At 35.1% G+C, this 17,322-nt stretch overlaps 1 protein-coding gene across 1 annotated transcript in view; it reads left to right on the top strand.

Annotated features, from left to right (window-relative positions):
- yl (Putative vitellogenin receptor yl) overlaps positions 1-17,322 on the top strand; it is a 492,935-nt gene that overhangs the window by 290,536 nt on the left and 185,077 nt on the right. The window contains exons 11-13 of the mRNA XM_089106682.1: positions 7,972-8,146; positions 9,917-10,130; positions 14,175-14,369. Of these exons, the coding sequence (XP_088962808.1) occupies positions 7,972-8,146; positions 9,917-10,130; positions 14,175-14,369 (584 nt within the window). The remainder of the gene's footprint in view (positions 1-7,971; positions 8,147-9,916; positions 10,131-14,174; positions 14,370-17,322) is intronic.

Here is a 17,322-nt window from a genome sequence, read left to right as displayed (position 1 = left end):
TAAAATGTTGTTTTGTCAAAATTTCTATAAGTATAACCCTGTCAAGTTGGCAAATTTCCAAGACTTAGAAATCAGAAGAGAGTTATTATAGAAGCTTGGCATGGCAATACCTTCCCAGAGTATATTTTTGGTCCTGGAGTCATTACTGAAAGTTTTGTATTTCTAACTTACCCCTTTCCAAGATAGAGAAAAGAAGCTAAACTAGAATTTTATCATTTTTTTTGTACTTTGCATTTTGAACCAGCTGTTGTTGTGAAGGGAGTATTAATAAGATAGAAAATCAATATAAAATCAGAAAGCTTTGTGTTAAAATTGGGGCCTTATCCAGTCATGAGAGGGGGATGGGCTGGGTTTAAACTAAAAGGAAATGTAAAGATCAATCAAATATGCCTAGAGTTGTTCTGATAGAAACACAAATGAGTTTTTTTATGTTGTTCCAAGGAATGTGTGGGATTTTACCATTAAGTTAAAACTGACAGATAAATCATGCAAGTTTTTTATTTGCAGTCAATGTGATTGTCATTTTGAGCCTAGACAGAATTTGCTTGCAAAATTGCAGCCTATGTTGTGAAAAATTGTCAATACTAGCAGCAAAGCCTGTCATATAACCAACATAAAAAAAGGAAGCAATTAGGCAAAATTGTTTCTCATACCCCCTATAAATTTGTAAAGTCATCTTGACCCCCCCCCCCCAGCACAGCTTTCTCTGAAAGTTTCAACTTCACCTCACAGGTTTAGTTGGATTCTTTACTTATCTGCCATTGTAGTGGAGGAAAGATACAGAAAAAAATGGTCAAGCCTTGGGGAAATTGCAACAGAATTTTTTTTTACACCAAAATGTTCAGAAAAATCAGCTTAATCACACAAAAAAAATCCCCCAGAACAAGTATCCTAAATTCGCCCTTGAAGGGTGAAAATGAGGGGGAAATCAATTTTTGGGGTTATAAATATTTTGGAGTTTAAATAGTTGTTTCCTATCAAATCAAGCATGCTGAATCCAAATATGAATTCAGATTTTAATTTTTCAGTACCCTAATGCCCATTTCCACCCATAAAGGGCAGAGGGTGGCGGGGTAAAACTTGAAATTATGAGGTTGCTGGATTATTTGGTCGTTTCCTATGAAATCAATGGTGGCGAATTCTAAAATGAAGCTAAAAACTTCATTTTATGTGGTCAAATACCTCATCTTACCTAAAACGGCTGTGAAAGTTGGCCAACATGAACTAGTTATTTTAATCACTTATCAGTTGATTCACCATTTCAACCAAGGCTAGGAATGGCACCTTAGAATACTAGTCTCAAACAGTTTAATTTCAAACCAGTATTCCAGAATCCCCTTCCACTCCCCCTCAGTTTGCAGTTTCCATTCTGTAGTGTCATTCTTTATAGTCAGTGGAGACATCTACCATAGTACTTGATAGAAGACTGGCATGTTCAAGGCTATATACAATGTTTGTGCTGTTTTTTTTTTTACTTACACAAAAAAAAAGACAAAAGAATAATCTGGGATCTGTGATTTTTAATTGACACACTGTACAATCTCGGCTTCTGCTCTTCATACTCAGAGGTAAAAAGATTTGAGAGATGTGGAGCAGTATATCAAATGTTGTTGGAAGAGTCCAAAGAGAAAGCACATTTTTTTCTGTGTGTAGGAGACAAGGTCAGCTATGATATTGCTACTATTGACAGCCTGAATACTTTTCATGGAATGGGTCTTATTGAAGTGTCTACAGTTTCCAGCAACAGAGCTTTCAGTGCCAAGAAAAGAACTAAGTAGAGATGAGTTGAAGTCAATTGGCACCATGCCATTCTACACTTACCAAAAACCCGCCAAGTTGCAATCAAGGACTTTTGTTTGCTTGGCAAAAAATGGTGACACTTATTACAATGAATGGAGGTTGAAACGCTCTGGCGCATCTCTGTCTTTTTCAAAAGCTCATACATGAGCTGGTCAGCCTTTATATGGTCAATGCACCAAAAGCTACCTCATCTGGGAAAATCGAATATTTGTTTTTTGCCAAGGATTAACCACAACCCAAGCGATATCTCCTGTGTTTATTCTACACTTATGCATGCTAACAAGCACGCTAATCAAGCTGGAAAAAACTCTAGTCATTATCTTTGACCAACCGCTTTACTGGAAGGCAAAGTGTATTGTTGATGCAGAGCCTGCCACAAGTGCTTTAAGAAATGCTATTGTTGTCCTGGGTGGATTTCACACATGCATGAGTTTCCTAGCACCCATTGGCTTCCTTGTGGCTGACCCGGGACATTTGGAAATCCTAAGTCAAGTATATGTGGCTAACACTGGGCATAGTATGTTACAAGGCAAAGCTGACTCTCATGCAGTGAAAGGCCATGGTCTGTTGGAGATAGCCCTTTATGCAAACCTCATTATCATCAGAACTTGGTAACAGAGCGTTTGATGGCAATGACATGCTACCAGAGCAAAAAAGTGTAGGAGTCTCTCCTTGAAGGAGATGACATTGACAGAGTGCAGGTGTTGGAAGCAGCAGAGCTTATCTATGAAATAGTTCAATGTGCAAAAGAACAATTATTTGAGTCCAGAACTGCCCGTCTTTGGTTTCAGTATTTAAAAGTATTTGGAATCCTGAGAAAGCACCTGCGAGCCGAACGAAGTCGCAACCTTGAGCTGGATCTACGGCCGTGATTTAAATTGCGCCCTTAATTCTCTGCTTACCGCCCCAAAATTTAAAAGGCATCAACTTGGCTGTTCGTGCAGTCGCTGGTTCAATTGATGAAAGACAACTCAGGGCAGTACAGAACGTTCAGGAATACCTGTTCATCCAAAGAACTGACAACTACTGGGCAGCACTTTCTCCTGATTTGGTGATCGAACAGACGTTAATGAGAAGTATGAAAACGAGTGGCGGTCTGAGGAGAGATAGAGGCATGACTGTTTGGACATCTGCTATGCCTACTTTGGCTCTAGTTAATGAACACATGCAGAAACTGACTGGCCTCGCGGAGTTGACTATTGAAAATCATGCAGAAGTGAAATCTTCGAGGAGAGCTAGAGACATGGTGGACATTGAAAAGATATTGAGCCCCTAGAATCCTTCAGGCAGGAATCACAGCTGTTGAACGTGGTTACTGGTGTCTGCGCTTCATCATCTGTAAATGCAGATGATGCCAAATCTGGGAGAAACAATTCTGTAGGATATGGAAGCAAAAGACATTGGCAAATATGTTTTCAGGAGAATGTAGAAAGCTGTAAATATGGCTGAGAAGTCATCTGTGGTGATAAATAGCGAGAGGGTAATAGTCGACCCTGCTCTAATCTTTCAACGCCTAGCTGCAGTGGCTAGCAACAGTGGTTCTGACTTGAATGAGGTTCTGTCGTTTGAGCTCTGTACTTTTCCACCATTGCTCTTTAGTTCGTTCAAGGTGATGAGGAAAGCCGACAAAGCCTCTCTAACAAATGTACTGATAAAAACTGAGGGACTTAAGGGTCGAACAACATTGCCATCCTCCCAGAGAGTTTTGGACAGTGGCTGGCTAGTCCATAAAATCCCGTGGACTGCTGTATCCACATATTCTGAGATGGCAAGATCTTACGTAGATTATGTCACAAGACATTTCGGCCAGGCAGCGGTAGTTTTGACTCTTACACTGATACACTGACGACGAAAAATTGCACACAGCTGAAGAGAACCAAAGGTTTGTTGTGTGCAACAAATGAATTCTCTCCTAACATGAAGATTGTCAATAGTAAGGAGGAATTTCTGAGAAATCCCAAAAATAAACAACGCTTCATTGACCTACATACTGAGAGGCTGGCGATCTCAGGATGCAAAGTTCTACATGCTCAGGATGATGCTGATGTCTTAGTTGTACAAACTTCAGTCAGTTGCGCTGAAACTTCATCGACCACTTTGATTGGGAATGATACCGACCTATTAGTCCTTCTGCTGTACCATGCCAAGCTTGATGCATGTGATATCTTTATACAGACAGACACACATGGAAATAATGGATGAGTGTACAAAATAAAAAGGATCAAGAACAAACTAGGAACTGAAGCAGCAGAAAATCTACTTGTTTGCCAAGCAATGTCTGGCTGCAATTCAACATTTAGACTTCACGTTGTAGGGAAACCAGCAGTGGTTTCCTTGTCACTTACAGATGGGATTTTTAAGGATGCTTGCAAGATCTTCATGACACCAGGATCCAACCACCAGAAGATTGCTGAAGCTGGAGAGAAAGCTTTGCTCTGCATATGCAAAGGGAAAAGCAATGAGAAGACCCTGAAGGATGTCTGGGTGCGAGCATTCACAATGCGGATTGCAAGTGCAAATGCTTTTGTTCAGGCAGAGCGGCTTCCACCAACTTTGGCTGCCGCAAAGTATCCCTTTTGCAGGTGCTATTTTCAAATAATGAATTGGCAAGACATGTTAAATTCCCTAAAGCCCAAAGAGTGGGGTTGGCGCCTCTCTTTGTCATGGAATATGTATCTTCCCATTATGACAGATGCTTCACCAGCACCGGAGAGCCCACTGAAGATGGTGTGGTGCCAGTGCACCAGTGGGTGCGAGTTGCTCAGATGCAGCTGCCGTCAGAACGGTTTGCCCTGCAGCTTTGCCTGCGGGGAGTGTAAAGGGGCATTATGCACTAACGCTGCAGCAAGACAGGATGAGGACGATAACAAAGACGAGCAGGAAGAAGAATTAGCTTTAGGTTGTGCTTTAAATCAAAATGTTCTTGTGATTAATTTACCTGAGTTCTAAATGTTTTCTTTTATAACTGATTGATCTGAAGTTTTGATCTCGATTAAAGAAGTGGTTTTTCAAGATATTATGCTTAGCAACCCCTCATATTACAGGCCCCTTAAAGGTGGAAATGAGGTAAATAGTAAAAAAAAACAACTTTTAGACCTCATTTTTGGCAATACGGTACTTTATCTGATAAAAAATGATCCTTTAGCCGCAGGAATCCGGCAAATATTGATCTGCGTACTTTACCCCCCCCCCCCCCTCCCCGTTTCGTGAAGGTGAAATTTCATACTGGGGTACGGAAAACGTGATTTCTGACGTCGGATTCGGATTCTTCATGCTTGATTTGATAGAAAACGACCACTTAAGCCCAAAAATACGTCCAAATAGAAATTCTTATTTCCCCCCTTATTTTCCCCTTTCAAGGGGGATTTCGGGTAATTGTGCAAGGGGGATTCGGGTGAATTTTTTTTTTGTGTGATTAAGCTGATTTTTTTGAACATTTTGGTGTGAAAAAAATTCTGTTGCAATTTCTCTGAGGTCAAATTGTATTTTTCCTCCACTATTGTATATAGTTAGCATTGTTGTTTTTTTACTCAACAAATAGGAACTTTTGCCTAAAAAATAATATATTTCCAATATTTTTACCTTTATTAAATAGAAAAAGAAAAAGATAAGTTTTGTGGTTCTAATCCATGACCCTGTGGTTAAGAGTCTTATCAGTCACACACTCTACCAACTGAGTTAAGTGAGGGTTGGTTGGTTGGAAATATACTTTGTTTCTATCAATATATAGGAATAAAGGAGCATACTATAGAGTTTACAGACATGGCCAATTATTTTACAGGATTCCAAAAGTCAATTTTTAATATTAATATTAGGCTATTCAGTAAATATTTACTATAAAAAGTTCAAAAAATTCAACTTCAATCAAATAAAAAATTTGAAGTGGGCGCAATATAGTTTTTCAGAAGTTGCATCATTTTCATAGCTTATGATGAAATTTCTATTCTAATTATAAGTTTCTTATCTGGTTAAAGTCAAGCTTAAAAGAATGTAAAAAACCTAAGACTTATTTTTTTTGTAAAATTTGCTTCTCCTCAGTCCTCAAATGCACAATATACAAAATACTTAAGGTATAAAATCTAAAAGCAGAGAAACAGGTTTGACCTCCTCATGTGTTTGACTTCCTCATCATGAGTTGCCTATATCCTTGCCTCTCCCCCCACCTCCAAATTCCCAAGGTAAGTCCTTATCTTACCCTAGCTCTCCAAAGCATCATAATAAATTAAAACCCTGCCCAGGAGTTTTTCAAACTCATCCAGTCTACCTGTCATGTTTCCCCAGTCAGGTTGTCATTCCCATAGTCATTCTTGGGGTAAATCCTATGTAAAACTAATTAGCAACATCCATGTTTACTGCCCTTAGATAAGAGTATGTGGGGATCCTGATATTCTCAAAGGCATGTTTATTGAGCCTTTCAACTGTTTTGAACAAAATGTCAATCTCAAAATTTGGATCAGGTATCTTAGATGATGCAGGGGGTAGCAAGAATGTATGAAAATGTGTGTAAATAGTGGCTTTTGATTTATCTCTACCCTTTTCCCCAAGTCATAATTCAACATCAAGTTTTCCCCTTCAACATTCCTTTAAAGTTTTAACTTAAGACCTAAACCGTTCCCAAGATATATCATATGCATCAACTTTACAACCTTGCAACATTTCTCTTTTGATTTATCTCATTCCTTAACCCTGTGTAATAAGTTCCATTGGATCTTATAGTGCAAAATGTTCTTTTTGCCTTGATTATAGATAAAAATTTGTTAGTTGCTTTCCCCTCCCTCCAACATTACATTTGAAATCCCTTGTCCAACCATTCCCCTTTTTTAAAAGTATTATCAAATCCTGTTTGTTTTTTTTAGATTGGCTCCTCCCAAAAATGGAGAAAAGACCCATTCAACCATGCAAGCAATTGTTTATGCTTCTAATTATATTTGAACACATGTCAGCTCTTTGGTGGATTAGGAGGATGCTTTTTTCTAGCAGGAAGCCAAAACATGGGAAAAATTAACTTTTAAGCCACGATTTCTCTTTGGAAGAGCCTTCAAGATAAATTTTGAGGGGAGGATGCTTTATTCATTCTCCCCAATGTTCATATTTGACACCCATGTATGTCCATATATTCATTCCTCACAATGTCCATGTATTACTATCCATATCAATGGTTAGCTTGATAAATACACTTGCACAATCCAGTACTTACCAACTCCTTGCCTTCAAAATACTTTGACTGTTATTCTCTATGAAAGAGCATTTGCATGTACTATCATGCAACACAAAGATGTAGACAAGAACTGCCTCAAATCTCTCAAATTGCTTTTCAATAATTCAGACAGGCAAATCAGTTTTTTTTTTTTTTTTTTTTTTTTTTTTTTTTTTTTTTAGAAATATACCAATAGCCAAATTTAACTTAGTATATGCTACTGAACTTACCCCAGCCCTGCTACTAGATGCCTCTTGTGAATTAGGCCTAGTTATGGTAATACTAAGGTCTAAAATCTTTTCACTAATGTCTTACAATTACTACAAACTGATAAGCATGCTTGAGAAATATGCATAACATTTTTTTTTACCAGCATTCTTATTGTCCTCAGAAATGTAGACTTGATCAGTTTAGGTTTTTCCTTGAAATGTGTCAAGTTTAGGCAATAATGAGGATTTATCCTAATTTTCAAAGGCAAAGAACAAAAAATGTAGTATTTGATGCAGAATTTGTGTATATTTGTGGACAGGGTGAGTCAAACGTAGGGATACATTTATCTCATTATCTGCTTCATCATCACAATCATGTATCAGGAGTAAGCTATACAAAAAGAATGATGAACCCCTTCTTTGCTACCTACTAATACACTGAACACTGTAGCTTTTAGTTTGATCCTTTCAAATCGTATAGATTAAAACCTAACCATCCAGCACTATGTTACTTATGGGTTTTATGGTTGTTTGGAGGATAACTCTGATCACTGGCTGCAATTCTGTCAATTGATGCAAGTCCATATTACTACTGAGCAACCAGACCTTCTAGATAAGAGCAGCTTGTTCATTTCAAATTGCAGGCTTTTTGCTAGATAAAACAATCCCACCTTGTCTACCATATTTGAAAAACAAGCATCACCGGTTAGAAATTTTCCAATAAAGCAAAACCATGAAAGTCACAAAATTAATATCTGATTTTAGGATTATCAGTTCCTGAGCAAGTGGCAATAGATTGGGTAGCCAGGAATTTTTACCTCACTGATTCTGGAACAAGAAAGATCATAGCATGCACAATTTACCATGTTGTTTGTACAGTGGTTCTTGATAAATTGCCTTTGGAAAAACCACGTGGGATTGCTGTAGATCCAATTGAAAGGTAATTTTACATAATTGTTGTATCATTAGCATCCTGAAAACTTATTGGTACTTCTTTTTTTTTCTTTTTTCGTGTCTGTGTTGGAGGGGGCCAGGGAGCAAAATAATGCATTGGAAAAGTTATTATAGCTATTTACTATGTTGTTTGTAGCCTACAGTGGTTATAAATAAATTGGCTTTGGAAAAATTACATGGGATTGTTGTAGATTCAATTGAAAGGTAATTTTGCATAATTATTGTGTCATTAGCATCCTGAAAACTTATTTGTACTTCTTTTTTTTGTGTGTTTGTGGTGGAAGGGACCAGGGAGTAAAATAATGCCTTGGAAAAGCTATTAAAGCTATTTACCATGCTATTTACCATGTTGTTTGTACAATGGTTCTAAATAAATTGCCTTTGGAAAAACCACGTGGGATTGCTGTAGATCCAATTGAAAGGTAATTTTATTGACAATGGTTAATATCTTGATTTACCATGTTGTTTGTACAGTGGTTCTTGATAAATTGCCTTTGTAAAAAACTATGTGGGATTGCTGTAGATCCAATTGAAAGGTAATTTCCATAAAATAATGGATGCCAGCAAAGATACTCTCTTGTTTTCAAAAATAGACTTTGCCAATTGAGTGCCATACTAATTGTTCTTTATATTGTGGTACAGTAGTCACCAGCCATAACTTATCTTAATTTTTCTAGTAAATTCCTCTAGTAAATTCCAGATTTGCCTTAGATATATTGAGCCAAATCTTAAAATCTAATATTCCTTCCTTACTTCTTCTACCAATGAAAAAGGTTTTGCCAGCTAATGTCTGTTTGGTGTCACTACTTGACGTCCACCATATCCGTCCGGACATCCATACCTGACGTCCACCATATAATGTCCAACCAGACCAAAGGCATTTTTTTTTTTTATAATTGTACTGATGTTGCATTTGGTACATGACATTGTGTATCTCTTGTCTACGAGATCAACTGTAAGTAAAGAAATATAAGGCACATAATATAAAGCTCATACGAACCCGCAAGGATCTAAAATATTTGATTGTTTGTTAAATTAAAAATTGGAACTAGTATTTTGAAAACTATGAAGGGCATTATTTATATTTTTTACTGTTAAATTATTAATATGACATTCTTTTGAAATTATTAACAGTCTTTTTCCATTTCTGTATTTTAGGTTTTTATTTTCTTATGTTATATTTTGCAAAATCATATAGATACAATACTTTTCTTAGTTTCTGCTTTTATCTGTTTTGCATGTATGTACATATATGCACATTGAAATATACGAACATTTCATGTACAAATGGACATTTGTACATTTCATGTACAAATGGACATTTGTACATTTCATATATGTACATTGAAATTTTCTAAATTCGCTATATAGGTGTGTATTATATACATATGTTAAGCCGTGTTTTCAGGCTCATTGGGTTCGAACACGGGTTGTTCTCGTCTAGTGCATCAAGCGTTTTCACAAAGCGGGTTCTCGAGGAAAACACGGGGTTGAAACTTCGACCCGCTGAAACTAGACGAGAAAAACCCGTGTTCAAACCCGCTGAGCCTGAAAACACGGCTTAACTTGAATAAAGTTGAATTATTTGTAACCTTCAGTAACATCAGTGCATCTAGTGAATCAAACACGGGGTTGAAACTTTGCCCCGCTGAAACTAGACGAACAAACTAGAAACTTGAAATTAGACAAGAACAAACCGTTTTCGAACCCGCTGAGCCTGAAAACGCGGCTTTATACATTTATATATTTATTTCAGAATCATTTTTTGGACGGACTTTTCTCAAGGTCATGCCAATTCTGCTTTTATTGGAAGATCAAATGGAGATGGCTCAGATCCTCAAAAAATCATTACAACCAATCTTGAGACCCCTAATGTCCTTGCTATAGACCATCATGAAAGAAGAATAGTCTGGAGTGACCTTGTTAAGAAAAATATTGAGAGCTCTGATTATCATGGTCATGCCAGAAAGGTTTAATTTTATCTTTTTTTGAATTGTTTGATTTTGTCTTGTGATTTGTTTTTGTGCTCATAGCAACAAACAAAACAATTGAACAAGGAGCCCTCTTTCATAACAGTTAAAATTCCTATTAACTATGAAATCTACAACAATATAATTCATTTGGAATAATATTAAGTCCCCCCCCCCCGAAAAAAATTGACACAAATTTCACATAAGTAAGAAAAAAAATAAAAAATGTGTATCATAATTGCGTCAGGGAATAGAGCAGGGAGGGTTTACTTAAGGGTTTTGTCACCTCAGCATGAACTTACCCAAAACTGTTTAGTAAGTATTTTTTTTATTGCTATAACTACATAGCTATTACTATTGCTATAACTATATAGCTATTACTAATGCTATAACTATTACCATTGTTATCACTATAACTATAAATATAACAGTTTTTGTCCTAGGCTATAACAAATATTTTTTTTTTTATTGTTCAAATACCATGATATCAAAACCTTTATTGTAAGTAAGATACACTTTCATAGACATAGTGGAAATATGGTATCGTTTAGTCAATCAATTAGTCGTAAAATAAATTAAAAATCTATAATAATTAAAGTATGATCAGCACGAAAAAAGAATGAGCTCTAAAGAATTCACAGACAGTCTCTAGATTTAATATCAGTTTAAATCTGTCATGAGAGCTTATTCCGTTTGTAAACCTTCCTATATTCTCTATAATAATTAAACAGTTCGTCGTACCGAACTGTAATTAAGGGGAGACGCGGCTCAATAGTAACCAAAACTAAAAAAAAAAAAAAGAATTTTAATATCAATAGAAATATCAAAAGAATTAGCTTAATATGCTGATTTTAAATATATAAGGTTCATTCGGTTTAGTGTAACCCATCAAAAGCTACAAGCCTAAAAAAATTTGCCTGATTTTCGCAAAATAGGGGAAATACCCTTTAAAAGTCAAGGAACAGTAATAAAAATCATACCATCAGATTCAGCGTACCCTAGAACCCTATTATAGAAGTTTCAAGCTCCCATCTGCAAAAATATGGAATTTTGTATTTTTGCCAGAAGAAAGATCATGGATGTTTGTGTTTTTTTTCCCAAGGGGTGATCATATTGAACCAATAGTCCTGGGATATCAGGAAAGGGATCATTAGAACGGAAATTAAAAGTTCTAGTGCTCTTTTTAAGAGACCAAAAAGATCAGAGGCACCTAGCCCCCCTCCCACCCCTTGTTTCCTCAAAGTCGTCCCATCAAAATTTTGAGATAGTCATTTTGTTCAGCATAGTTGAAAAACCCAGTTACTATGCCTTTGGGGATAGCATAACCCCCACAGCCTCTGGGGAAAGGTCTGTAAGTCATGAAATTTCCCCTTTGTTTATGTATTGTATTTGTTATTGGTACATCTTTCGGAAAGGGGGGGGGGCGTTTGCTGAATTTTCAGCGTGAGAGATTTTCCACGGGGATAATTTTCCATGGAGAGGAAAATTTCCGGGGGTGAACTTTCCAGGGGAAATTCTACACTGGGAGATTTGACAGAATTTCTTTACGAAATTCTTTTTATTTGTCTTGCATTCTCTTTCCCAGTTCAATTTTGCATTTGGAGATGTTCTGCGGGAATTATTCGGGGCTATTTTCAGTGTGTTTGGGTTGCCGGGAAAATTTTTCACGGAATATGGGATTTCCAGAGTAATCGGGAAAACGATTAAAAATTAAAGATTTTTATTTTCAATTGAAGTATGCTAAGGAGAATTCTTCAGTCAAAATCGCCTGCAAAAAATTTTACAGGGGGGGGGGATTTTCAGCGAGGATGGAATTGCCCGGAGGGAACTTTACGTAGTAGTTTTCCGTAAGGGGAGGAAATTTTTCATGGTGGGTGAGCTAAGTTTACTGGCATTATTTGAAAAACGATCAGAAATTAAATATAAAAAAAAGACTTTTTTTTACTGAAAATCATGAGCAACATTAAAATTCAAAACGAACAAAAATTATTCTGTATATGAAGGGGTTGTCCCCCTCCTCAATATCCTGCTCTTCACGTTAAAGTTTGACATTGTGTCCCAATTTTTTAAAGAACCGCTCCTGAAACACAAGGGTTGTTTAATTAGAATAGGTTTTTAAATGTTCTAGAAGCTTTAGCGTAAAGAGCAATGTATTGAGGAAGGGGGGGGCATCCCTTCATGTACGGAATGATTTCTGTTCGTTTTGAGTTTTAATGTTGCTCCTTACTTTCAGTTAAAAACTTTTTTTTTTATTTAATTTAATTCATAAATCTATGAAAGACAGAAACTGAGTGTAAATTTCGGTCATGTGTATTTATTCATATTACTGTTAGTCATACGGTTAATTTCAATGGTCAAATTTTATTCGTTTGTGATGTATTGGTCAGTTCTTTGATTTGTATCTCATAATTTAAGGCTTATTTGTTGTTAGAATACCCATCAAAGTTTTTTGGCAAAAATCACCTTAAATTTCTGCATGAAAAAAAAAAATTCGAATTAAAATTAATCTGGTAAAATTGGCAATAATTTGTTAGGGTAGAAGCCCTTGGTGACGTAACCAGAATGTATGAAGATGGAATCTTATGATTATTTTACTAAAACATACTCAAGATGAAAAGAGAAAATCAGAGTACTCTAGTATAGGGCCTAGTGTCAGCAAAAAACCATCAACGCCGTCTAGCATTTGGCGACACTCTTTTCAAGCTTTGTAATCGTTTTTCTGTCAGGAACTGAGATCAGACACTTGTTACTGCACTCATACCAACTAGACAAATTGAATAAGTTATTCTTATTATTAAACTGAAAAAATTCAAGTGCCGCCAAATGCTAGATGGCGTTGAGTTTTTTTTTTGCCGACACCAGCGCCAGTTCCCATTCTTGTAACTTACCCGTACTCTCTGGCCTGACCGTTTGGCTGTAAGCTAATAAAGAATTACTAAAAATCTGTAGGGCTATGGGGGGTAGTTGAAATAAGAAGGTTCCAACCTGGGTGGATGGAGAAGGTCTTTTCGGTAACACCTTCCCTAACGCTGTAAAGAGTTTGGGCTATTTATGTTTAGGCAAGTGGGATGCCAATTTGATGTTTTTGATGATGTTGATATTGTGATGTTTATGTGCTTGAATACTGTACATTTTTGGAATTCATTTTAGTTTGGGCCTAGTTGAATTGACTTTTAAAAATTTATATTTTATATATTGCATATTTTGTAAACTATATTATTTATATTTGTGTGCTAATGATGATTCTGGGCAGCAATAGAAGGTGTCAGGTGACAATTCACTAGAATGTAGAGGGGGCAGAGATTTTCTTTTAGTTTTTTAATGGAGATACAACAAAATATTTTCAATATCTGTTTAGGGGGGGGGGGGTTACTTTTTCAAGAAAGATAAACATTTTTTTTCGAAAAATTGAAGGGGGAGGGGGAAATTGCCCTCTCCATTTCCTCCCAATTGGTGCCCTAAAAAAATTTGGATTGGCGCCTGGCCTGGGCTGTTCTAACATCGCAAGATTTTGACGAACGTTTTACTATTCTTACATTTATGATTATAGAATTCACCTTTTTTTTCTGAAGAAGCCGCCGCTCCAACTCCCACCACCATAACAACTTCTTATATATGTGTTTGAAAATTATGAAGTTACGTGAAGATAGGAGTTTGCTGAAGACATCGATTTAAAACAAAACCTAAGCAAATACTTTGGTTATATAACTATTAGTGGTCACCAGCAAAATATAAGGCGAAACTAAAACCTTAGAAACCAATATAAAATTGTAAGGGGTTAGAATTTTTTGGAATTCTTGACTCAAATTCTAAGAGGTACAAATTCAAAATCTAAAACTCTCTTCGACCAAATAAAGACGAACTAAACAAAAAAATTTTGTTAAATGACGATTTTTTTTCGGTTTTTGTATTTGGCATCGTTTTTGTACTAATTTAAGTGCAAATTAAGTATTTAATCCCCCTCCCCTCTCCTCTTTTAAAACATTTAAAAATGGACGTTGTCAGATTGGTTTCTGAAATGCTCACCGTCAATAATATTTTCAGGTAATTGTTAAAGAAGTGTTCTACCCAACCGGGTTGGACATATTTGGCGATTGGCTGTACTGGGTTGATTCGAAGCTTCAAGAAATACAAAGGTGCATGAAGGCCAATGGGAAACGCCATCAAGTAATATTCAGACATAATGATCGACATATGACGTCTCTATCTGTAGCACACCATCTTAAACAGCACATGAAGGTAGGGCAGTTAGTTTGTTATTCGACATTATTTTTGACATTTATTTATCTGACATTATTCATACATTTGACACTGACATTTGACATTATTTTTTGACATTTATTTGACATTTATTTATTTGACATTTGATATTATTCATGCATTTGAAATTGATATTTGACATTTTTGATTTGTTGCTTATTATTTAAATATCAATTTTTTAATCATATTGCATGATATCTTAATCATAATCATTATTTTTCAATCATAATCATATTGCATAGGTGTGGGGTATAGCCTAATATAGCTGCCAAACGCACAAGTAAGATTAAAAATGTTTAGCCTTTAAGACTAATAGTCTTTATAGGTCTTAAAGCCTGTAAGTTTATTACGAAGACAAATTTATGGATGCTTCGAAAAGTAGCCTGAAACCTCTCGAAAATGGCGTTGGACGGGAAAGAAAACTAAACCATTGGAATCATCATAACCGGAAATTCCACATAGGAAAATCAGTCTCCTATCTTGAGCGACAAGGAAAATTACTTACAAGGAAATTTATACTAAATTTAGACTATTCAAAATACATATATATATATATATATATATATATATATATATATATATATATAAATTTAATTAAGCTGTGTTTAATAATTGGACTGTTTACATTATTACTTAATTCATTTTACCACAATTTTACGCTTATGAAAGAAAATAAATCTCAGGCGTTTCTACCTTTTCGGTGCCTTAGAAACTCTGCTTGGCGTAGTCTCATAGTGGCGTCGGGGTGGGCCTTTCACGAGTTGACTTAATCAGTGCCAAGGTTGGAAGCAGTTTGAAGAGTGGCACCCCAAGAGAAAATTCGAGCCTAGTAAAGAACACAGCATTGCACTGAATTTTAAGCAATAATTGCGAGTATAATAATTGAATAATAATCTATCAATCATTTAATTAATTATACTAACCTTGAATGTTTAAAGGTAAAATACCGATGCTAAAAATAAGCCAATAGGATGGACTAATACGGCTATGGCTGTTTTAGACTATTAATTAAAAAAAAACTTTCTGAAAAATAAGTTTTTCAAAGAAAAGTAAAGGCCATTTTAAACTCAAGCTCAGGAGATACAAATACCTGTTAAAATTCAAACTCAAAACGACCAGAAATTACTATTAAAGAATAAAGGAAACCCAAAACGAACAGAAATTATATAAACAACCATAGCAAAAACATACAACAACTAGTAATATAAATGAATAAATAGATCTTAAAGCGAGGAATGCTTAGATTGAATATGAATATCAAGCTTAAAACGAGAAAGAATATTTTCCTATTGAAGTATAAATGAATCTTAAAACGAACAGAAATTAAATAAACAATCAATGCGAACAAACATACAATATATATTAATGTAAATGAATAAATAAATCTGGAAACGAGTGAAACTTAAATTGAATATGTAAATCAAGTTTGAATCGAATAAAAATAACTACAAACAAGTTTGGGTATCGTCTCACTGCAGAAGCCTAAAACCTACTGCGTCATTGGCGCACTACTGAAAACAGTTCTTTGAAATATTTTCACTTTTTTAACTTTAAGAAATCAAAAATTAATTAAGATTTTAGGGAATAAATATCAGCATATGTATATTAAATTGACAATGCATATTTTTTTTTAGTAAACTCATTTGAATTTTTTTCAGTAAAGTACAAAGTATATTTTGGCTTTTAGAAAGCATAGGGGTTTTGAACCCTACTCACATTAATTTATGCTCATTTTGAGTTTGACTCTAATATTTATTTTAATTTTTGTTCTCTTTGGGTTTCATTTATTTATTGATACTGATTTGGGGTAGTTGTATGCTTGGTAGATTATATGATAGTTCGGACGCCAAGTGTTGAAAATGTGAATCAAAGCAGGACGGAATGGGGCTGCTACGAGAATTAGCCTACCCTTTACGCCCTAGATTGACCATGCGGATTCAAAAATACCAGTGGCACTTGCTTGCAAGTGGTGGAACACTCCGAAACTTGACATTTTATTATATTTTGGTGTTTCATGCAAGAAAATGCATGTTCCACAAAGTTTGAGGTGCAGTTTTCCGCTCAAATAGAAATGCCTAGAAGCCATAGAATGTTTTCATTACAAACTAACACGATTAGTTACAAAAAATGGCAGAGTTCATAAAAATGGCAAAACTATATGAGTCTTGAACAGTCTTGGAAAGTATAAACAAAATCAAATTGAATATTAGATATATAATGATATTAACTGTTGAAAGATCCATCAGTTTAAGATTTTTTTTCACTGTAATTTTTATTTTCATTTTCAATGCTGTAAGAACTGGAAAATAATAAATTTGTAATATACGAATAATTCGTTTTCAGTGAAGCACCAATGACGCAGAAGGCTTTAGGTTTTTACAGTTTTAATTTTAATTTAAAATTTTAATATTTATTTTCAATATTAAGTACAAAAGAAAACATTTGTAATATAATTCGTTTTCAGTAAAGCGCCAATGACGCAGTAGGTTTTAGGCTTCTGCAGTGAGACGGTACCCAAACTCTTGTTTGTAGTTATTTTTATTCGATTCAAACTTGATTTGCATATTCAATTTAAGTTTCACTCGTTTTGAGATTTATTTATTCATTTACATTAATATATATTGTATGTTTGTTCGCATTGATTGTTCATTTAATTTCTGGTCGTTTTAAGTTTGATTTATACTTTAATAGCAAAATATTTGTTTTCCTTTTAAGACTGATTTTCATATTCAATCTGAGCATTACTCGCTTTAATATATATTTATTCATTTATATTATTGTTTTTTGAATTTTTTTTGATATGATTGTTTATTTAATTTCTTTTCTTTCTGGGTTTCATTTATTCTTTAACAGTAATATCTGGCCGTTTTGAGTTTGAATTTTAACAGGTATTTGTATCTCTTGAGCTTAAGTTTAAAATGGGCTTTACTTT

The sequence above is a fragment of the Artemia sp. Qi Xiang Cuo genome, chromosome 21 (genome assembly GCF_049724085.1).
Source record: "Artemia sp. Qi Xiang Cuo chromosome 21, ASM4972408v1, whole genome shotgun sequence".
NCBI classification, from domain to species: domain Eukaryota; kingdom Metazoa; phylum Arthropoda; class Branchiopoda; order Anostraca; family Artemiidae; genus Artemia; species Artemia sp. Qi Xiang Cuo.
This window is presented reverse-complemented; position numbering and strand designations above follow the sequence as displayed.